The sequence below is a fragment of the Euprymna scolopes genome, chromosome 15 (genome assembly GCF_053919585.1).
Source record: "Euprymna scolopes isolate OS-2025 chromosome 15, ASM5391958v1, whole genome shotgun sequence".
In the NCBI taxonomy this organism is placed as follows: domain Eukaryota; kingdom Metazoa; phylum Mollusca; class Cephalopoda; order Sepiida; family Sepiolidae; genus Euprymna; species Euprymna scolopes.
The window spans coordinates 41,368,965-41,393,109 of NC_136496.1; the positions used below are offsets into that span (position 1 = coordinate 41,368,965).

General features: G+C 32.4%; 1 protein-coding gene across 3 annotated transcripts in view; it reads right to left on the reverse strand.

Annotated features, from left to right (window-relative positions):
* LOC145293789 (cyclic nucleotide-gated channel cone photoreceptor subunit alpha-like) overlaps positions 1-24,145 on the reverse strand; it is a 476,191-nt gene that overhangs the window by 179,836 nt on the left and 272,210 nt on the right. Inside the window, exons 2-3 of one of the 3 annotated variants that reach the window (XR_013869768.1) lie at positions 23,795-23,864; positions 15,347-16,012 (exon numbers count right to left, since the gene is read on the reverse strand). The exons of 1 other annotated variant lie outside the window; for it this stretch is intronic. Coding sequence is in view for 1 of the 2 variants with exons in the window: in XM_080140339.1 (XP_079996465.1) it covers positions 23,857-23,864 (8 nt within the window). In the remaining variant the exon portion in view is untranslated. Of the gene's footprint in view, positions 1-15,346; positions 16,013-22,753; positions 23,865-24,145 lie in introns of those variants that run through there. One more of the 3 variants, XM_080140339.1, reaches the window with a different exon arrangement.

Below are 24,145 nucleotides of genomic sequence, written 5' to 3' on the forward strand. Positions count from 1 at the left end.
TATTATTGGTAAGAATATTATGTTAATGGCATTTTTAAATTGTTATATTTTTAAAATAATTATTAATTTTATATATTGTTTAATTTATAAGTGTTATCAGCATTTAAATTATTATCAGTATTCAAATTGATAACATTCTTTGAATGTCTATTATAAATATTGTTATTACTATTATTATTATTATTATTATTGTTGTTGTTGTTGTTGTTGTTGTTGTTGTTGTTGTTGTTGTTGTAGCATTTTACATCAGACAGAATTTATTCTCGCGGTTGATTTATGTTTAAATCCTAAATAATATAAAAGTTTTGTGTCAAAATATTTTTCATACATACACATTAAAATAAGATTTCACATTTAAACACTATGCATTAATTACAACGCTTCAAATGTAAAGAAATATATATGATATCCGATGCATCTATGTATGAGAATCATCATAAGATGTTTGTAAAATATTACGATTCATTCTATAGCTCGATCGAATGAAAAATTATTGAAAAATCGTCATCAGTTTAATTTTCCCACCACCATCAGAATTGCCTTTCTTTTACTCTATCACATTCTGATTCATTCAACTAATCTATTTTTGGAAAACGTTTTGAAATTCTGTCACAGGAACTTTATGGTGAGCTGAAATAAATCTATCATTCAGAAGGAACGTTTGGTTTTTCGTTTCTTGGATTATTGTATTTTGTAGCTTCCCATCGATTGATTTCTATCGGTCTCAATACAGAAATGCCAGGAGAGTGTAGTGGCTTACGCTTTTATAACTGTTTCCCATTAGGATTTCAATATCTTTGCTCACATGAGGAACTTTGTAATGCTTACTGATGTTCGATCGCATGCATTGCACAATCCGATCATGTCTATTATTATATCCAAGGCAAGGACATAGAACATCATATCAGTGTGATAAAATTCACAATAGCGTTTTTCGCATGAACATGGGCCGTAACAGACTCCTGGAGTTAAAAGTTCAATCAGGTGATAATAAATAAGTATAATATATATAACACTGTGGTAATGAACAATAGTTCATCAGTCAATACCACATAGAATTCTACTCCATTGCATCGAATAAAGACTCAGTTCTAAATTTCGTGCAGATACTTGAGTTCGACATAAGGGTTTACAAATGCGCTTGTTTGTTTCCGAGTTCCGGAAATGCAAGTGGAGAACCGAAGAGATTTTAGCGAGCGACATGCTGTGAAATGAACAACCCTAATAGTATTTCAAATAATCTAAACAATACAAACCAACAGAATCAGTGGAAATTTCCGATATATCCTTCTTCTGTTGTATATTGTTTGTATATTGCTATGATTTGGTTTATATCTATTCTATAAATCTCCGACGTGAACGCTTACCACACGATATTATTGTATGATAGTTATTGTAAAACAAGCAAAGGGAAAGAACAGGTGCTCAGTCTTGGCAGAAAATTCGAGAGTTATTAAATTAGAAATCGATGTGTCAACAATGCTTCATGCAGCAGAGAATGTTAGCTTTTTAAAATATGAAATATGAGAACTCCCCTGGCCCGGTAAATTGAGGCTACATTCTTTTGCAGAAGATTTGTCAGCATCTTCTCACTTATTTCACTTTATGTTACTTAAGAATATCCGATGAGTTTAAATGTTGAACTTCGGGAAAAGTGTTGTCGTCGGGTGTTGAAAATGATTCGTATATTTGCTTAAAAATGAAGCCTGTGCAACCCGCCTAAGGTGAAAACTGTGTCTTCTACAAAATTAAGATAGAAACAAACAAAAAAAAAACTATAGAAGGAATATTACACGAATCCAAGGGAAGTTAAATTACTGATATAATCTTTTATCTCCCTAACACCTAAAACACATTTTTGTTTAATCAGTCACAGTCATTATTTCACAAAATGACCATGTGGGTCAAAGGGGATTGAAAAATCTGAGATAAACGTACAATTCCAATCTCCACGGCAAGGGTGCAGAGAGTGCTGGCGTTTTTAGCAGTTTATTCCACTCAAACACTAGATGAAACAAACCTTTTTTATGAGTGAGAAATTTTACTAGCGAGTAAGCAGCTGTTGAGATAACGCCGAATTATTTGTCTGGTTGTTGAAAGCGGTAAAGAGTGCTACAAATATAGAGAGTCCTCTTACACTTTTTGCCACCATTTTCAACTAATGTTGGTGCCAACATATTCTTATGAGTTAGGAGCATATCCGCTACCACCGTTATTGAATCTGGCGAGTAAGATATCGGTTATTGACTTTGCTGGCAATGATTTGCTAGTCCCTGGAATTCGTGTAAAAATAATCTTCACAAATTTCAAACACTCCTTGCTTATTCCAATAACCGAAACAAACTAATTTGCGTTATCACAACAGTGGTTTACTTTCGATTTCTCGCTGAATACACCTGTTTGCCTTCCCTGGAATTCTGTAATATTTATATTAATAGTTAATATTAGGTTGACAAGAAAGTTCTTGCGATTTTTAACCTTTTAAATTCAGATGAATATCTCTCGCTTAAAACGAACATTTATTAATCGCAACAAGCACCATCAGAATCAACACACTTTTGAAAACGTAAAACAAGCATATTTATTCCAGTAACGAAAAAATCTTGCGTTATGGTGGTGATGCAGTCAGTGAAGAATTTTGAAATCACTTACGTTTTTGAAGCATTTCTCGCGCAGAAATTGTCGAGATGCTTAAAAAGTGGTAGTCCGTAAGTAAGAAGTCTGGAGAGTGTGGCTAAAGAAGTAGTGTTTCGTAGCCCAATTCGTTAAATTTCTGAAGGGTCGGTTTAGCAGCGTGTGGTCGAGTATTATTGGTGAGTGGAATTGGGCCTTTTGTGTTGGCTAATGCTGGGTGTTGTTGTCGAAGTTTCTGATGCATTTCATCCATTTCTTCACAGTACTTTGCTGCCGTAATGGGTTCGCCTCAGTCAAAATATTGTAATGGATGAGACCGGTCGCAAACTATCAAAATACAGAATGATCTTCTTTTGGTGACACTCTGGCTTTGGGAAATGTCATAGAGCTTCCTCCACATCTAACTACTGAGCGTCACTGGTTGTTGAAAGGGCCCAGTTTTTATCGCAAGTCACAATCAGGCCGAAAAACAGGCCGTTCTTGTTGATTAGAAGAAGTGAAGACGAAACTTGATAACGGCGTTTCTTTTGCTTGTCGTTCAATTCGTAAGGCACCAACTTATTAAGTGTTTAGTATTTCCAATTTCTCTCAAGTGGTTTAGAAATCGTCGTATACGTTACGTCTAATTTCGAAGCAAATTTTTGAACAGTTGTGTGAAGATTGGATTCGACTAACGTTCCTAATTGATTGTCGTCAAGACTCTCGGCGCTACCACGAAATTTTTTCAAACCACTATTGTGCTCTGGATTCAGTAGTGATTCATGCGCCAACTGCTTCGTTGATATCGCGAGCGGTTCCAGCAGCTTGTCGGCCTAGCTTGAACTAAAATAAGAAATTGGTGCAAATTTGTGTTTTTTTCATTTTGTATTGAACGTTCTGAAAAGAAGACTCAATTGTTTTAAAACAATTGTAATTTAAACGATTAGATTAAAGCGAAAAACGCCCTTTAAAATTTTATATAAAGTAAAGGTATTATAACGGAAACTTATTTGGAAATACATCATTCGAAATCAAAATTAAAAATTTCGCAAGAACTTTCTTCTCAATAAATTATTTTTATTATTATTTAAGTATTATTATAATTTTATCTTGATCATTATTTTATCATTTCAGTTTTATTATTATTGTTCTGTTTTACTATTATTTATTTTCTTCTCATTATTATTTTATTAATATTGTTATTATTTTATTAGTATTATTGTAGTAGTAGTAGTAGTAGTAGTAGTAGTAGTAGTAGTAAGAAGAAGAAGAAGAAGAAGAAGAAGAGGGGGAGAAGGTGTGTCCGGGAGAAAAATAATGGAATAAAAGCTATTATGCTTAGCAATTTCAGGTACAAGATATAATGAAATTTTATTAAATGACACATCACAACTGACACAAAAAAGTACAGAATTAAAAAAAAAAATGATATTGTTATTGCCAAAACTATGTTTCAAACTTCATTTGAGTAATATCGCTGTCATTGTATGTTCGAATGACGTCCCTACTGCTGGCTCTTATGTCTCATCTCGTTCAAAGCCGAAACAAATGTGAGGATATCTTCCTGATCGCAAAACAAATACCCTTATCCCTTCCCTATTTAATTAGGGGTTTTACGACAAAAGGGGCGGGCAAATAGTGTTTTCAGAAACGTGAAAATTGGTATGCTCTCTCGTACTTCCCTCTCGAACTAGGTTTCCATGGTCGATTACGTCACTCATATGAGCAGCAAACGCTCGAAGAAAAACACACGTGTAAGCGACAAAAAACACCGTGAATGCGAAAGGGGGCATTCATTAGATGAAGAGAAAAATAAACATACCCTCTCGACATACCATTAATCTTATTTAATAATTATCAACATTCAAACTACGATCTATTAGGCAGAAAGAGGATGATCTACCCATAAAGATTTATAAGAGGATTTAATAATATGACCCTCATAAATGTTGTTTCCTGTGTTTGATTTATTTATTTGTGTGTTTGCTCTCCATTTTTTTCAATTAAAGTGTAAATATTTTAAACCAGCGACGACATTTGCATAGTGACTGCAATGAATTAAATGTAGTATGATGATAACTGCTGTAATAAAAATGATGGACAAATGATTCCCGAAGAAAGCAACGGTAATTAAACAAATTTTCAAATGATCTAGAAAATATAGAAAGGATAAAGAGAAGATTAGCCGCTGCGCCATAAACTGCGGGAGATTTTTAACTATATTATTTTATAAAAAAATGGAAAAGAACCGACAATTTTACAACTTAGGCACAAAGTGTTGTAGATTTTATTTTTTCAATCTCAAATAGGAGATTGTTTCATATGTTTCTCCCACCAAGATCCTTCAGCAATAGTTCATAAAATATTGATAACGTTGAAAATAAGTGCACAGCAAAATGTCTGAACGTTTTTGTAAAATTAAATGCAAACACACGTTAACGTCTATTCAAAAGGTATAAAGCTGTAAGAATTTAATCACATGGTTCCATTGACTGCGTGAATAATGATACTGTAGTAAATTTCTAATTAACATTTATTATTTAAACATGTAAAGAAGACCTTTAAACTTCTTTTTTTTTAATATTATTCTTTATCGTGCTTAAGGTAATGTAACCGTCTAGAGCATGTGGTTCATTTGCTAATAATCAAAATTTCAAAGTGAATGAAAAATAATTATATAGAAATCATAAAAAACGACCAGCAATCAGTTATGGAATGGGACCGTGAGTTACATTTAGTGCTACTAAGAATAATTGTATTTCCTTTTACAACTACAAAAACATTGTCAACAATGATTGCTATGAAAAATAACACCCTACTCGAGAACCCATTTTTCAAACTCCTTGACTTAACATTCAAAGGCAGTATGAATTACAATTAAAAGACCAGGGCATTCTAAAGGCTGCTGCAAAGAATGGGTGCTCCTTCTACTATGGTAACAAATAACTCACACGTGAGAGTATCCTATCCCATTACAAGGCCAAATAAAATATTGTTGCATCGTCTGGACTGGTGCATTTACATCTCGCTTCTTATTCTTAGACATAATTCAAAAGAGAGTCTCGAATATAATAATAGATGATGTACTATCTGCCAAGATTGCACTTTGTCCCATTGCCGCAAAGTTGCATTTCCACGTTTGTTTTACACGTATTTAAAGAATGCGCCTCTCCGTTTCCTGCTCTCCCGACTGTATTCATGAGCAGAAGCTTAAATGTAATGTAGTAGGGAAATATTGCTACTCAACTCCCCAAAGTCCCCTGTTAGATACGATATCAAATAGTAGACCACTGAGTTCCAAGTATCATTATACCTTGTTTGTGGTGTAAAAAGAGTAAATAAGAAGGTTTTAGTTTTATGATACTATTCACTTTTATATTTCTTCCCTCTTTGTAAATTGTTTTTGTTCCAAGCGTACATAGTCTTTTTTATATCAGATTGTAAAAATGATATGAACTTTTTTTATATACATATACATCTAACAGAGTTTTATTAAAAAATATTGAGTGATAAGAAACATTGATTTATTGTGTAATTTTTCACTTTGTTCAAAAAGTTAATTGTCGATAATCAACAGTAAACCTGTGCAATAAACGACGAGGAGATAAAGGTCGACTCTGAACTTGTAATGGGGGAAGGTCAACAAGATGGAAGAGAGTCAATTATCGGAAAAAAGTGTCTGATTAATGGACGTGCTAAATATTTAATGTTCTCTCAATAAATAGATTTTATGAACAAGTTTTTTTTCTGACTACACAAAGTCGATCTACGCACAAAGATCGAAACAGTTTCCAACATATGTAAATGCAATTATAAACGGTTTTTGTTTGTCATAAAAAAAAACATTCAGAACAATCATCGGCGTACTTGCCGCCATCATATAAATCTCAGCCAATAGCTGAGTTATACTACCATTTTCTATACCCGGATGTATTTGATAGTGCATCTTTGTATTTCATTTATGTATTCTGTAGCGTTATATGCAATGGAAATAGAAATATATTCAGTTCTATATAACAGAGGCATGACTACGATATCGTCAAATATTTGCATATTATTAAATGTAATTATTTACATTTAATAATATGCAAATATTTGACATTTATATGTAAAATAAAATCATCAAAATACAAATGTCAGAGGAAGATTTAAATGAGCTGAACAGAATGTTTTTAAGTCTGACCCTAATAAAAGATATTTAAATTACAGAAATCGAGTCCAGTCCAGTCGAGTCTCAAAACTCTTAGAGAATCCCCGTTACAATTAGTTTATATAGTTAGTCGACGATTGACATAGGCTTGCATCCCGATGTACGGCACTGTAGCTATACGGGCATGTATTTTTCCTTTCAACGTGTGAATAATGTATATACATTCAAATGTTGGTTTGGTATAGCTGGAAAATATAACAAAGCGTTCGAGCATTTTCTTACAAAGTCAATAGTTAACCTCTTTTCAATCCCATACTTATCAACGGTAAAGATTTCAAAATCGTAACCCAGCCACACAACAGACAATTCTATCATGGCGATGCCCACTTAACTATCCAACAAAACGAAAACGGAATTATTCTATTTCAAACAAAATTTGTATTTTGCAATTTTGTTTTGAATAAATGCACTGCAGTGCACAAAGAGCATATGTTTTGTCACATTCCTCAAGAGGATGTTTGTGTTTGAATCAGGTAGCAAAACAAAAGATGGTGAAATGGATGCGTGTTTGTGTCTCCATCATGCGTGTTTTTACACAATCTATACTTGCTAACTTGTCTGTTCCAAAATGACGCGATTATTCTTCACTTTTGTGTCGATGGAGTCATCGCCGAAGACAATATATGCAACAGTCTTCAGTGCATAGATTTCCTCCCCTTCCCAATCCGACCCAGCCACACCCAAATACTGTCAGTTCGCCGCCTGTCCGCCTACATTTCGCGGTGACAATGATTACTTGAGAAACATGACTCAGAGAGACGATTGTTTGCGAATTAGTAGAGTGGGCTGGGGTTATAGAAGGCGCATGGGGGCGGGGTTTAATTGCCTAGACAACTCATCGAGTGAATCAGGATTCGTACTAAGCGCGACAGCTTGAGAAATGCTGTCTTGTTGATATCACCTATTTAGCATATATACGATGAAAATAAACGAGATACAACGCACGTCAAACGAGAATAGTTGAAAGAAGAAAGAAAGTAATAGGGATTTTAAGATCTCGCCAACTATTTATTTTGCTTTTCTGCTTCTGTTCCTGCGAATATTTATCACTATTTACATTGCTTCTTTCGGACTATTGTCCCCAAATGAAATTCATATTGCATGTATTATGTGCCCTCTTGCAATCTTCACATTGACACACCGGTTTTACACCTAGGGAAAACTAAGTAAGGATTGATCAGTACAAGATGTTTTTTTTACGATAAGATTTAGTAAGAATCTTGAAAGTCAGTTTAAAATATATTTTTTTTACTATAGAGTCACCGCTTATCAAATCTCGGATGCCATTCCAGAATAAGAATGAATGAATGTCCAGTGAGTTAACACCGTAATGATAAATGATGGTGAAAATTGGGTAGAAATTAATTATTTAAGAAAAATGATCATCAAGAACTTGTTTACATTTTACTTGAAAAAGGCCACATTTGACTGAGAAACAACTCCGCGGTATTGTGTTCCATAGTTGAGCAGTTATGGAAAAAACACAATCTCATAGAATGTTCGTACAGTTTGACTCAAAGATAGAGACTAAGGGAAATTACTGATAATTGTTAAAGCTAAACCGGTGTTTGCTGTGAATGTTTTACAGAGGGAAACCATATAGGGGAGCTCAGTCGAGCCTCTGTAATGAAGATATTGGTAGAGCATAGATAGGCTCGCAACGTCTCATCCGTGAGAAAGAGGTAGCAAGTATGAGAAAAGGAAGCTAGATTTCCATGTCGATTTTGTACCCTGTTAAAGTAGAAAAGGATAGTTTGAACAGCTGCTTCTCATACGTCGGAACAGCAGTTTATCTTAGCGCATATTTGGCTCTTATACAGATGCAGAACTGTGTCGGGCATTGAGATACATTCTGGAGCGTTAGAATGATGATTCAATTTAACGGAACCCTCTGCAACGGATATAAGTCTATCATTTCAGATCAGGAGTGAATGTCCGTCCGAGAAGTTTTTTAAAAAGAGTGTGTTTACTCAAGATAAAAAAAACAAACATCAATTTCAATTGGGGCCAGGTTTGCATAAGAGTGTTGGTGGTGAAAAGTTAGAAACTTCGTTTAAGACGCATCAAAATTAACTAAAAATCTTTCCCCGTTGCACCAGGTGGTTGGTAGATTTAAATGTACCGGGCGCTGTATGTGGGACGGCGATACATCCAATTAAAAAAATGCACAAACTAACGTCATTGAAACTATCTTCCTTTGGCATGTGACCTGGGACAAGTTGTCAATTTGATAATATCTGTAAATTTTATATATCAGTAGAATCCGGCTAAATCTGGACAAGGTGTGCGCCGCACGACAACAGGACAATCATCGCTTCGTGTATTTTTCATATTGAATACTGTTTGTTCTTGTATTCCAAAGATCTTTTCTGATAATTGTTTGTGGATGTTTACATTCCGGGTGGTAAAAAATTATGGTAAAATCAGAGTTAGCACTGAATTACAGTTGTTTAAAATCAGGATGCCCCTCCCTAAATAATAAATGAAATAAAATACAATTGAAAGGATTAACAGAGGTCTTATATATATATATATATATATATATATATATATATATATATATATATATGTGTGTGTATATATATATGTGTGTATATATATATATATATATATATATATATATATATATATATATATATACTAGTGGACCCGCGATATGCTTACACATTATAAAGATGTGGAAGTATTATTATAGAATCTACTATTGAATATTATATATTACAAGCAAACGTTTGCCCGGTAAACTAATTCGCAAAAATAAATACAAAATAAAAAATAATAATGATAATGTCGTTCATCAAATTCTGTCTAAGTTTGATTACAATATCATATAAGCTTATATTTGGGGTTGAGGATGAATGCCTTAGAAAAGGCACTTCTGATTAATTTTTAGTTTTAAAATATGCAAAAGAATAAATGACTTGCGCTGATTTTAAAAGGAACCCCTTTATTTCTTGTAAATTAAACTCATTAATAGGAAAAAATTAAAATAAAATGGTGAGGTAAACCCGAGCTTGATCAGTAGTCGAATGCCCTTCCACTGAGCTAGATCTCCAGATTACAACAAGCCTGTTTTTAGGCCGAAATGTATTCCTTATATCTAATATTTTAACGGTGTAACGTAAAATATTCCCTGTAAACATTATTCTTTTTATCTATGAGAAAGAAATATTATTTTCAGGATAAGATTTTTTAGATTTTAGATACTTATTGGATGAATGTCCGTACAAAACCTATCTAAGAACGCTCTCAGAGATATAAACACCATTTGTGTGAAAATTGCAAAAGATAGGGTCAATCATTTCAGAATCTATGAAGAAAGAAATCACACACACAAAGTGGCTTTTATAAAATAGTAGATATGTAATTATAAATGCACACACACACACATACACAGGCACATATATATATAAATATATATATATATAAATATATATATAAATATATATATATATTTATATATATATATATAGTATATATATATATATATATATATATATATATATACTAGCAAAAATACCCGTTGTTGACTGGGTTCAAAAACAGCCTACAGAAAATGGACTCTGATTTATGAAAGTATGATAGGTTATGAAAAGGAAGGGTTGTAAAGAGATAGCTTCAAATTTGGGGGTATCAAACCAAAGCAAAATATGATGAAAGTAAAAATGAAATAGATAAACCCCATAATTTATTATACCATACCTGTTCATACTGAAACACTTATCACAATATTCTGTGGATCTATATTAAAAAAAAACCTTGTTAAACTTTGTGACATATTTCCATAATATGGAGGTCAGGTACGAACGAATACCCCATAATTTTATTATACCATATTTCTTTAGCTGAAACATAATTATCAAAGTATACTTACGCAGATAGATATGAAAAGTCTTTATTAAAGTTTGTGCCTATTTCCATTCTATGGAAGCCAGGCTCGAGCAGGACCCCACAATTTTATTATACCATCCCTATTTAAGTTAAAACATACTTATCAAAGTATTTTTATCTACATCTTTAACAAAAACACTTGTAAACATTTTTTTTTAATTTTTAAATTTTTTATTTCCATACTTTGTGCACCAGGCGCGAACGCAGACCCCCACAATTTTTATGAACCACCGTTCTGCCAGATCAAACATATCCATTTCTGTGTCTCGATACATCTTCTATCATTATATGTAATCAGTTTTTTAAAATAGTCAACGATATAGGAACCTATTCGTGACCACACACACACACACACAGGCATTCAGCATTATATTATATATATATATATATGTATATATATATATATATATATATATATATATATATATATATATATAAAAGTGTACAAGTGAATGTACGAGTGCCCAACGCTAATATTACAGTATTTAAATTTATTTTTATGAGCTTAACCTTAATAATAACTTATAATTTTAAATGAAAACAAAGAATAATCATATATGCTAATGTTATTAGCAAATAACTTTCATTATTAATAGAAAAATTAAAAATATTCCCTCTTTTAATCGTTGTAAATAAATATAAATAATCTACCGGTTCCCAAATGTTTTGTTCACAGATGTAAGGGATTAGGGGAGAAAGAGAAAAAGAGTGAAAAGGCTTATTTATTTATTTTGTGATGTAAAGCTTATCGTTTGTATATATATATATATATATATATATATATATATATATATATATATATATATATATATATATATATATATATATTAACGCTTTACGTAATATTTATTTTTTGTAGTTGCTTCTTTTTTTAGTGAATTGTAATGAGATTAGCTTTTTTTCGGTTTTAATAGTAATACTAGAATGGATACCCGGCGTGTCTCGGGTGAGGATGAGGTTGGGTTGTGACATAGCTGCTAACTCGAAAAATAAATAATAAAACGGATAAAAACAGAAAAATGTAACCGAGCAGAAAAAAATACGTGAAAATTAGTTTATACTTTCTCGTTACGGTGTGTTGCGAGGAAAAGAAGATAAAAATAATTCCGTTTTCAAAAAGTAGAATTTGTTTTAAGCGAAGAAACCTTTATATAAAAACCATATGACGTAATCCGCAAAATCAGAAAATTTTAATACATATTTTAATTCTGTTTAAATGTTAAAATTTTCTTCTAAAATCTCTGATAATAAAATAAAAAAATAGTATTTTCTTTTAAATTACAAAACAACCTTTTTTAAATAAAATAAAAAGACTACCCTCACGGTAAGGTATGTTGCAACAAAAACAAAGTGAAAATAAGTCAGTCTTAAAAATGTAGAACGTGTTTTAAGCGAAATAAGTGTGATAAAATGATTAGTTAAAAGAAAATCACATTACTTAACTCTCGAAATAAGAAAAATATTATGCCAAATAATTTTTTTAACCTTGTTTAAATGTTGAGACTTTCTGTTAAAACCTCTGATAAAAAAGCGAATCAGGAAATTGTTATTTAAAATAACAAAACAAACATCTCCATTAATAACACAATGAATAGATTGATAACTCTTGCAAACATTATACTTGATTATATCAACAGAACCATTTTTAGGGTACATGATTGCTCGAAGCCATCCAATATTGTAGAAACGCTAGCAATATCTGAGAAACCCTTAGTTATCAGGTCACTAATTGAATTTATCATCTAACCGCATTGTAATTTGCGCAATTGAAGATGTCTAATCAATGTTATTGAATCATTGCCACTAATAAGGAGATGTTTTGAAAAAATGGTGCAGACTTTTCATGAAATATATGGTCCTCATAATAATAATAATCTCCAAAATGAAAGCGGAAAATGTGGTTATCACGCAGTATTGCAGAATTGCTGGATTTTCATATCACATTTTAAATGGAATAAAAGAATTTGGGATCGATCTAAACGTTCGGTTCGCAAGGACAGTAGCATTTGGTTTGATAAATAAATTCCTTCTTCTATATTATATTTAATGGCCGTTGAAACGTATTAGTCAAATAAAAAGTAAGTTTTTATTGGTTTTTAAAAGAAAACTAAGCTGGTGTAGTTGTACACATCCAAATATTTTTTTAAATATGTAAATTGATCAAGTAGAAAAACATATTTGTTTTGTTTTATTTTTCAGTTATTTTTGTTAGATTGAAAACAATTTCAACTTGCAATGAAAATACAAATAAAATAAATGTAAAGAAAAATATACAAATAAAAAAATACAAATAGAAAAAAGTTGGCCAGGAAATAAACTTCTAGTTTGATCGCGCAAAAAATATATATTTAAAAAATATGTAGGATCATCTGAACAATCGAAAAAACTTTACATTTTTTGTATTTTCTTCTTCTTTCAGCTATTTTTTATTGTACGTTAATCGACCAGATTATAAAAAAAACTGAAAAAATAAATATTCAAATAATTGAAGGGAGTTCAGTTTCACATACAACGTTCTAGTAAATCGATCCCCTATTTTCCGAACCGATTTACAGCCTCAATTTGACGTTGTCTCCTTCAGCCCCACCACCATTATTATTTTGTTTTATTATTATTTTTGTGACTTTTCACTTTCAGAAAAGTTCGATCTGCTCACCCAATCCGTCATTATTTTTTCAGTCTACCCGTTGACCCTTTAAGGATAAGATGAAAAATGTTCAAAATAAAAAAGTGATTTTGAGATTATATTGTCTTTTATTGTCTTAAGTAAAAATTTTGAAGTGATGAGTAAAAAATAAAACTCAGGAAGCCTCCAGAGCACTAATTCAAGTACTAATTTATATTTAGGAAGCCCCACTAAAATACTACATAAACCACGTTTCTACCTCCCACCTCCTTGAAGAGAAATATTTTTATGTAAGGCCTGCTTTGATAAGTATCGATAATCCAAGTGAACCGGTGAAAGTAGGAACATACAATTTTCACCAAAGTTAACACCTTACAGAAACTAACATCACAAGTATATTTGAGAAGTTTTATTACCACATAAGGCCCGACATATAAAATCAACCGAAGCGAAAATTTGTGTATGTATGCTCGCTTTTTGTGTATGTCCAAGAAAGGCTTTTTTCCGAGAAGCGATAGGTCGGCTCACAGCTTCTTTAAATTTTTTATATCTGATATAAATCATAATATCTACGAGTTAACAACGGAGGTCGCCTGTCTATTTAATTTGCTCGACTCTGAAAAGATAAATATTCAACATTTTTCGCTCGCCGCATGTGGATTAGGCTTTTTCGTATAATAAAAGCGACGCTAATTCTGGCGGTATTTTTCCGGTCTCGATCGCCGGAAATGTCTGAAAGCAATCAGATTTGATGAATGTTGAGTTTTCCCTATATCAGACAATCGCTATTCAATTTGGACAATCACCTTTTTATGGAGAGTTGGTCCCCCCCAACATCTTGGGAAAATAAAAATAAAAAATTCGTTCCCGCAGTAAATAAAATACTACCACGCAGTCAAAGTTGACCTCATTAAGTCATTAAAATGTGCACCTGCAAATTCTAAATAATTAAATTAATTCAAACGAATGTCCGTTAGTATTTCGCGGTGGCCCAGTGGTTAACGTCGCACTATTTTTCACACTTTAATTTCCAACTTTGTCTCAAGGGTTCGGGTTCGATCCTAATACTTACCTACCGAAACTTTTTTTTATTTTAATCCTCCCCTTGGAGTTTTGATTTATCCAAAACCACACACACCTCCAAACACCCGCGCAACGCCGGGTACCCCCTACTAGTAATCTATATAAGTAAATTCATAAAATCAGCAGTAGGTTCTCTAAAGTGCAATATAAACTAATATGGATCGTGAACTTATCTATTGCGAGAGACCTGTGAAGCATCGACCCCAATTTCGATGACAATAAAGATATGGAAGTGTGAAAAATTCGTTGATCATCACTCAATCCCGACGAAGCTCCGGTTTCCTTGTTAGTGTATACATACACGCACATATGTGTATATATATATATATATATATATATATATATATATATATATATATATACAAACATTTATATATGTATATGCATATACGTATATATACCTACATATATATATACACACACATATATATATATATATAGAGAGAGAGAGAGAAAGAAAAAGGAACAAGCCGTATTATGTGTTCATCAACGTTCTGTCTTTATTTAGAAAGTCTCGAAATAAAGACAAAACGTTGATATACACATAATACGGTTTGTTCCTATTTATTTCTCTATTTCGTCGGAATACTATTTCCATTATTTCATCGCCCAGTAGTTTTGCTATTGGAAATTGACAAACTAAGTATTTAACATTTTAGGTTTGGTCTAATTAACTTGTCTACCTTTTCTGAAAAAAATAAACATCAGTTTCTTACGGAAACATTTACCATACAAAAACTAAAAAAATGACCTTACGATATAGAGAACTATTAAACATTAACTCAGTCAAGGTTTTTCACTGAACGAGGTCAGAAAATATGTTCACATTTTTATTTCAGCCCGAAGCAAAGAAAATATATTTTTTTACACAAAACTCATTTATAAAATCTGGAAATGTTTACTTCTATAGGATATTTCAATTCATCTTTAAAATGTCATATAGAACAGGATTTCTCGTATCACTAGATAATAACACGTTATTAATTCTTCCATGGATGACATATTGATGACGTTTCTGGCATTTCAGACAACCACTCAATAGATACATTTGTCATGTTCACTTCTCTTTCCTCTTTCCTTGAATATCTGTATTGACACCGGGAAAATGTTGTATTTTAATGATCTGTCGTGGAATCCTGGCAAAGATAATTAATTTATTTAATTATGTTGCCTTTAATTGTGAAGCAAGGATGATCAAATGGGAATCTCTCACCTGGTGATGAAAGCGCAGTTACGTGTTTAATAAATATATTTATTCATAGATATATGATAGAATGGTTATAAGCTTGATTCTCTTGTGCATATTTCGTTTATTAGCAGGAAAAGTTCTTTTTTTTTTGCAATCCGTATTCTTAGATTTGGCGGGCCAATTTTCCAACGTTCTGTTCGAGTTAAAAATAGCAATGCATCAAACCGTTTGTGAATGATACATATAAACTTTTGTGAATGATACACATAAACGCATTTTCCATAGTGTTTGCCTTTAACTAAACAAGTTCAATCAACAGAACAAATCAACATTATCCAAACAATTCTTTAACAGCTACTCTTCCTCAGTTCGCCGGCGGTTGGCACTTAACTTGAAGACGCTGAAATAAAGATCATCCAATTAGTATGTGAAGCAAGACGAGGACAATTTTTTGTTTCAGATTTTAATATAACTTTATTTTCGTTTTCAACAAACGCATGTCGAGTCAGAGTGCTTGGTAACTTCCCTGCTAGGAAAATGAACGGTCCATATGGAGCATGAAAAAAGCTCACTCCAATACCCAACCAATGTTGCACTAAGAATATTATGAAAAACCTGGATGAATTTAATTAAAGAATAAATAGACACAAAGTAAAGTACGGTATTGACGAAAACAACAGAAATCATGAGAAAAATTGCTGCATACGAAAAGCAGTTGGGATAAACGGACTACACAGAACTAGAATAATAAAATACTACGTTATTTAATTTAAAAACATGGAAGCAACACGAAACCAGAAAATGATAGTGAACTATAAGGAAACATAAAATAGAAGAAAGATGGCTAACACCATGCAGGAAAGGTGTTGAGAGCGTTCTAGAATTCTGGGAATTTTTATTAGAACTTAAATTAAAGACAATGCCTACATCGCTATCACTAAATGTCAGAGAATAAATGGTAAACGGCTGTTACGAGATAGTAACGAAATCTGCGCCAGTTATCGACAAAGGCGGGTTGTACTCCAAATCTATGAAAGTTTGTTGTCAATCAGATAGCAGGGAACAGCACAAGGTATTGCTCGTGAATAATATGATGACACGTTTAATACATTATAGTATACAATATACATATATTAATGCAGTATATTATGACTTTATGTATTAGTGCATTTCTGTTGATAACAATACTTCAAATGAGACTGTTAAACATTTAAATCGATGTAAAAATTGCGCATTATTATGAAATTCTGCTTGTTCTAGGTCGTGTTAGATATTTTTTAAAACTCATTACAAATTTTGAGCTTAGGTTTCAAGGTTTTTTGTTCTACTCGACTAAATGCGCAATGTTTTAATGAAACCTGTAATAGAGTGTGTGCATTTATCGTCGTGTGTGTATGTGTATGTATGTGTGTGTATGTGTGTGTATGTGTGCGTGTGTCATCGTGTGTGTGTGTAGTCGTGTTTACACGTTTTTGTGCGTCAGTTTTTCTGGGTAGGTGCGTGCAAGTTTTGCATACGATCATATTAATTACATTTAAGTAACATCTGTTGCTTTTATATTTCTCTGGCCTTGAAGGTCTGTCGCCAGGATCGGTCAGTGGAATGTCACTGATACCATGGGTTGTCTACCAACGGACGTGGCAGGCTGAACTTTTGCAGGTGTTCCTATTCCTTTCTGAGTCCGTCTCGCCTGTGCCAGCTATTGTAATGATTAAACAAATCCACGCAAAGGTTTCCGGGAATCACCTGTTTCAATGTCACTTTCGGCACATTAAGCGTGAATGAATTGTTAGATTGCCATTGTTTATAGTAAATATCCTCCTCATGGGGAGGGGGCAAAGTTAAAACAAAAATCACTTTTAACGTGTAAAATATCCACCCTACTCCAAAATAGGCAACTCTAGATTGGATCAAGAATAATAATTGCCTTAGTTTGCAGAAAACTCTCTGTAGAATAGACTAAGTGTAACATTAGAACAGATTCGACACCGAGCATGATTGTTATTGTTGAAAACTACTCGAAAACAAAACGAACATCAGCGAAAACAGCAATTATGAAAGCCATTGCAATACAATAGATCAATAGCATAAAATGCAAATCACACACATTTTATATTTTTGCATACTGGAAGTCTGACATGTTGACCTTCTGAACTAAAATACATATCTTAAGATAATAATAATAATAATAATAATAATAATAGTTTATTATTATTATTATTATTATTATTATTATTATTATTATTATTATTATTATTATTATTTACTCACTATGAGTAGTTACACTGGCCATTATCAAAGATTTCTCTTCGAGAACAATTTGTGACATTCTCTGGAGTTTGGGTAACAGCAAGTCTCTCAAAATTTCCAATACTCTTCATCTCTGTGGATAACCACGGCAGAATGATTTGCGCTTTCGTAACAGCCGCTTACTATTGATTTTTCATTGCCTGTAACCATTAGTTTTACTGAAATTTGGGTGGCAACAAACTTCTCCAAGGTCACAGTGTTCTTTGCACTCGTTAAGCGGAGGTCTGAGTGCTTTCTCTCCTTAATCTTTTCATTCTCGTTGCCTTGAGGCGGTGTAAGTTTTCGGTGAGACAGAAGAAAAATAATGTTCCATTTTCGTGATTCTATGTGATGTTTTTTTTTTTGTGTGTTTACATTTGTAACATTTTCTGCATGCCCAGTTTGTATCTGTAGTTCATGTGTATTTATGTCCGCATTCAAGAGTTTTCCTTAAAATTTGAGTAGTTTTCATTGTTGTTATCCGTTGTATCTTATTAGCCATTCCGTTGATTCCGTTCTTTCCGATTCTCTTTTCAAAGTTTTTTCCGCAGTCTTCCTATTTATGGTGTTATCCTGATTTTTTTTTCATCTTCTGCATTCTTTAAAGCTCTTTAGCAAGTTCAATGCATTTGTCCCGCTTCTCCGTTTCTTTGATCTTCACGTGTGGTCTGCTCGGTCAGCAAAATCTACAATCGGGCAGTTCTTTTTCTTCTTGTTAACTAGTGTGGCATTCGGTCCTTTTGCTTGGGTGGGTTTATTCGCTTGTATATCCCTGTCCCATAAATAGTTGTGACTTTAATTTTCAAGTACTGCTCCCAGTTTGTGTTTGTACCATTTGTCTGGATGCTACAGATTCAGTTGTCTGCCTAATTGTCAATGTACTGCCTTCCCTTCCCGTATATTTTTATATTTTGGCGGCTTAGTTTGCTGCATTGCTTAATATACGGGATATTGTTTCGTCTCTGTGTTAGCAGAGTCTGTATTTGTTGTTTCCTTATATCTTGTCGATCTTTGCTTTTATGTGGTTTGGTTAAAATCGCGTTATCTTGTGCGTCTGTTATTAGAGATTGTTTTTTCTGTTTAGTTTTCCTTTTTGTAGCCATGTCCAAATGGCTTATCCTTTTTCATCCTTTTGAATCATCTATGTAGTTGTTTCTCTTCCCGTTTTTCTTTGCTCGTTTTATCCCTTGTTTCTTTTGTTTCTGTTTTGTTTCTTTTTCATTGTCTTTTACTGTAGTAAGTATTCTTTCAATGTTTTGATTTATGTAACTTTCTTATTCTTTTCTTGTGTCATTTACGCAGTTCTCTATACTAACCAGCTCTCTTCCACCACCTTTTCTTTTCACATAGTGCCGATCAGTATCATCCTTTGGATGTAGTGCATTGTGCATTTTCATCAGTTTCTTGGTCTTCTTGTCAAGATGCCTGATTTCTTCTTTGGTCCATCCTTAAAATTGCGCAGAGTATCTTACAAGTGACACTGCCCATGTGTTTATACTTTTTAATTAGATTTCTACAATATAGTTTTGTTTTGAGGTGTTTTATTGTTCTTCTGAGGTATTCCTTTCCAATTTCCCCTTGATTTCTGTTGTTTTGACGGTGTCTTCTTCCAGAACACTCAAATATTTGTAGCTATCATGTTCACCTAGTGCCCCATCTCCATTTAGTAGAGTAGTATCATACCTTTCGTTGCTTCCAGTTTCCCCTCCTAATGATCAGGAGCGCACACTTTTCAATGTCGAATTCCATTCGAATATCCTGCCTGAAGATTCTGGTTGTCTTTATTTATGCCTCTGGTTCCTTCTTCGTTTCTACAAATAACTTTCGGTTATCCATGTACATTAGGTAGCTCATTCTTTCATCAGTATTGTTTACCTAATATCCGGTTTGGCATTTTCTTAGAATGTTGTTAATAGGAATCATGACTATAATGAATAGTAGTGGTAATAGGGAATCGCCTTGGAAGATAATAATAATAATAATAATAATAATAATAATAATAATAATAATAATAATAAAAATAATAATAAACATCACAGGCTGTATTCAATAAGATCTTTGATGATATGTGTTAAAGCCCCTTGTGAGCCAATAATTATAATGATAATAATGATAATAATAATAATAGGGACACTAGGAACAATACCGAAACACTTTGAAAAAAGAAGGAAAGGAATTTTTATCAGAGGAATGACTGGAAAGATAAAACAAATAACAATTATGAAAACATCTGAAATATTAAGGAAACCCCTTGAATCCGGAGACTAATACACATGAGCCACATACGCACGCCAGACAAACTGCTGCAGAGGCAAAAGATGAAGCATTACATGGAAACACATAAAAGCTACATATCTATACGTTTGCTATCCTATTCCCCATCGCTTCATCATCGAACACCCCCAAAAAAGAGTGATGCCAAATAATCGAGAAGGGTCAAGGAGGATGGAAAGACTGAAGAGAGAACGCTGACCAACCTTCCGCTAGACAAGTGCGAAGTGAACTGGGAACTTGGGGAGACTTATTGCCACTGAATTATTAGTGGAGACTGATGGCCGCTGCCAGCGAGAAATCAATGATAAGAGGCCGTTGCGATAATGCAAATTTATTTCACAAATGTTATGGAAAGAGGTGGAGAGTACTGGAAATCTGAGGAAACTTGTTGTCACTCAGCTTCCAAGAACGTCACAGGATGGTTTCAAGGAGATCTTTGATGACCTGTGTGAAAGCTCCTTGTGAGCAAATAATAATAATAATAATAATAATAATAATAATAATAATAATAATCCGGGGAGACTTGTCACTCAGCTTCCAGAGAACCCCACAAATTTCCAATCAGATATTTGATGATTTGTGTGAAAGCTCCATGTGAGCCAATAATAATAATAATAATAATAATAATAATAATAATAATAATAATTATTATTATTATTGTTATTATTATTATTATTAGTAGTAGTAGTAGTAGTAGTAGTATTATCATTATTATCATCATTTTATTAGTATTATTATCATTTATAATAATAATAATTATTATTATTATTTATGATAATAATAATAATAATAATTATTATTATTATTATTATTATCATTATTATTATTATTATTATTATTATTATTATTATTATTATTATTATTATTATTATTATTAAACAGAGCACACCACATGTCCTTGTCAGCAAGCAATCTTTTACGATGACCTGAATGAGAACTTCTAGTGAGTACAAACAAACAATAATCACAGGAAATTATGAAAACCCTTCTGAGTACATGATAAACTATAAAACCATTGTAAAATATTAGGATCAGATATATTTATTATTTTACCAATAATACTACCAGTAATAATAGTAGCAGACTATCTGAAAAATACTGAGTTCTTAATGTATATATTTGACTTCTAGAATCTATTTGTTATAATTTATTCTTTATAATCAAAAGACTAAGTTCATAATGCTTATATTCTTCATATAAAAAGCTAATAAACACGCTAAGTAATATTATTTTATGAACAAATAAATTACAAAAAAAAACTAATCTTAACCACGTTACTTATACATCAGTCAATTGCTGTTTAACTTAGAATTTGTTTGTTTGAACGACTTTTAATCAACCATGTGTGCACAATCAAAGGAAGAAAAAAGATAAGCCTCGCCCCCTAACAACCACATTTACCCATGTGTATAGTATCGTTCTTTTTATTCTTTTTTCTCGCATTTATTCTCCTTTTTGTTCTATTTGCCTTTCATGTTTTTCTGAATATCGTTATATCTCATAACCTTCGTAATGTATTGTCTGATGTTTTTGTGATTTTATTTTCATTAAAATATGAACTTTTGAAGTGGAAGACTATTATCGCTTGTAGAGATTTTAGTTATTTATAAAGATCGACCGAAACATTACCACGACTAGTGTAGCGATATAAAAATGATATTTTCATTACTGTAAATTACTGATAATTCAGTAAATAACATTGGTTTCATTTGAAAATCCAGATTTCGATTTACGAATATCGCAACAATAAAGAAAAAACACTAAAATGTTTACGAATATTCTCATTAATAATATTTGAAAGCAATATATTTTTTTCGAATCAAAATCAACAGTTTACTAAACAATTTCCATTTTTTAAACTTATCTTTGAACATTTGTACATTCTTTTTTTCTTTTTTCTTCACCCTGAATAATCATTCGTCTCCCACTTACTTTGTGTGTTTATTCTTTAAACGGTTTTCTTTTAAATTTTTCCATCGATTAATTTTTGATGAAAGACTCTACTTACATATAAAAAATCAGCTAAATTTATTTCTATACGAGATTTTCCAGTGCGTGTTAACATACATGTTTATAGCAAAATTAAATCTTCATTTCCCCTCTGTGAACCCCAGGAAGAACGGACAGTGGATGTGCATTGAATGATTTAAACGGATATACCATTTAAACTTAAAATATTGCACTTGACAATTCGCTTGGCGTTTGCAATAACCATTGACAAGATTTAGGGAAAATTTTTACATTTGTGTGACTTACACCATGATTGTTTCTCACATGGACAAGTATATGTTGTTTGATCTACAGACGAAAAATCAGGCAATCTCTACATCTGCACAGAAAAAGAGACACCTCAAATATTGTATCTGCAAATATTGACAACATAAATATCAGACATATTTTTCTTTTTTTGTTTTTTTTTGTGTTACATTTTATTAAACAGAGCCACAGCAACGCGTGTACGGGTACAGTTAGTATATATATATATATATATATATATATATATATATATATATATATATTTATATATATATATAAATATAATATCATGCTAAATATTATATATGTATTGAATATTTATGTGTGAGAGGATGTACTTGTATGAAGGCTCTCGGTTTATGAAAATAAAGTTAGCAGAATCTCAATCGTTAAATAGGAAAAATACGTGCACATTTATAGATAAAACAGCTAAGCCACTAACATTGTACTTTCCATCACAATTTCATGCGTTAGAATTGATAGCGATTGTTAGTAGCGAGAACAGTGTAAGATATACTAGTAAATATATCGATATAAATATAACTATGAATAAAATATTATAAATATTAACTACCTGCCTACCTCAGCAAGATGACACAAAGTATGAAAATGGGGATGTCCAGGCAGCGCTACTAAAGGAAGGTCCCTCGGGGCTAGCAAAAATTGGCGGGGCATCCCTATCGGCTTTTCCGGTGAGGGTGTCTCGGGCCACAAGCGAAAAAACTTGCGACACCTGAAAGCCGGCTGGCAAAGCACGAGAGAGTGGGCCTCCTATGTAATGCACAGAAGGCGTGTCTCTGTCCGACAGGTATTGCACCCGTCTATGGCTCGTCATCAGTCGGGATGATTGTCAAGAACAGAATCTTGACTGGTAATTTCTACCCAGTTTTCAAGCAACATAAGCAGCAAGGAGACTCATCCTTCAACATTAAAAATAATAGTATGTATACAGAGAGAGAGAGAGAGAGAGAGAGAGGGGGAGGGAGAGAGGGGAGAGGGACAGCCAGACACTAAGCGATGTTTATTAAAATTCTAGAAGAAATAAGTTGTCTGTAGAATCACATTGGTTATTACCGGCATTAGATGCTCAAATAGTTGGTATATAAATACTGCTTAATCCAAAATATTATTACCTCATGGGCTAGTAGACAATCAGAACATCGAAAGTATGAAGTTGCCCATCTAAGCATTTCTTCCTTTGTTTTTTTTTTGTTTTTTTGTTTTATAAAACTGCTATTTTAATTATCTCTTCTCGGAAACATATAATGAACAACACAGCTATTCAAACAAAGTAATATTCAACCAAATATATTTGGAACTGAATATATATTTATTGGCAAGAAATATAAAGTATTATACTTACTTTTTAACTAAGTTAGAATTTCTATAAACGTCATCTCAATAAATCCATGCCAAAACACGATTTCACTTACCTAAAAAATAAAAATAAAACATATTATATTCATTGGGAAAGACAACTCATTAGATTAAAATATGCATACATTTATAAAATATAATATATGATAAACTTAGACAAATATAACTTCTCATACATGAGATACGTTCTCGGAATTTGTTCAAGGTTTTATAAGAGAGAATGCAAAGCATTTCAAACAACTCACACAATTTCGATCTCGCGTATACATTGCGTTACAGGGTAACCCTTCAGAAACGTTACGCTAAAACCGTTCAAATATCGCAATTCATTCGACAA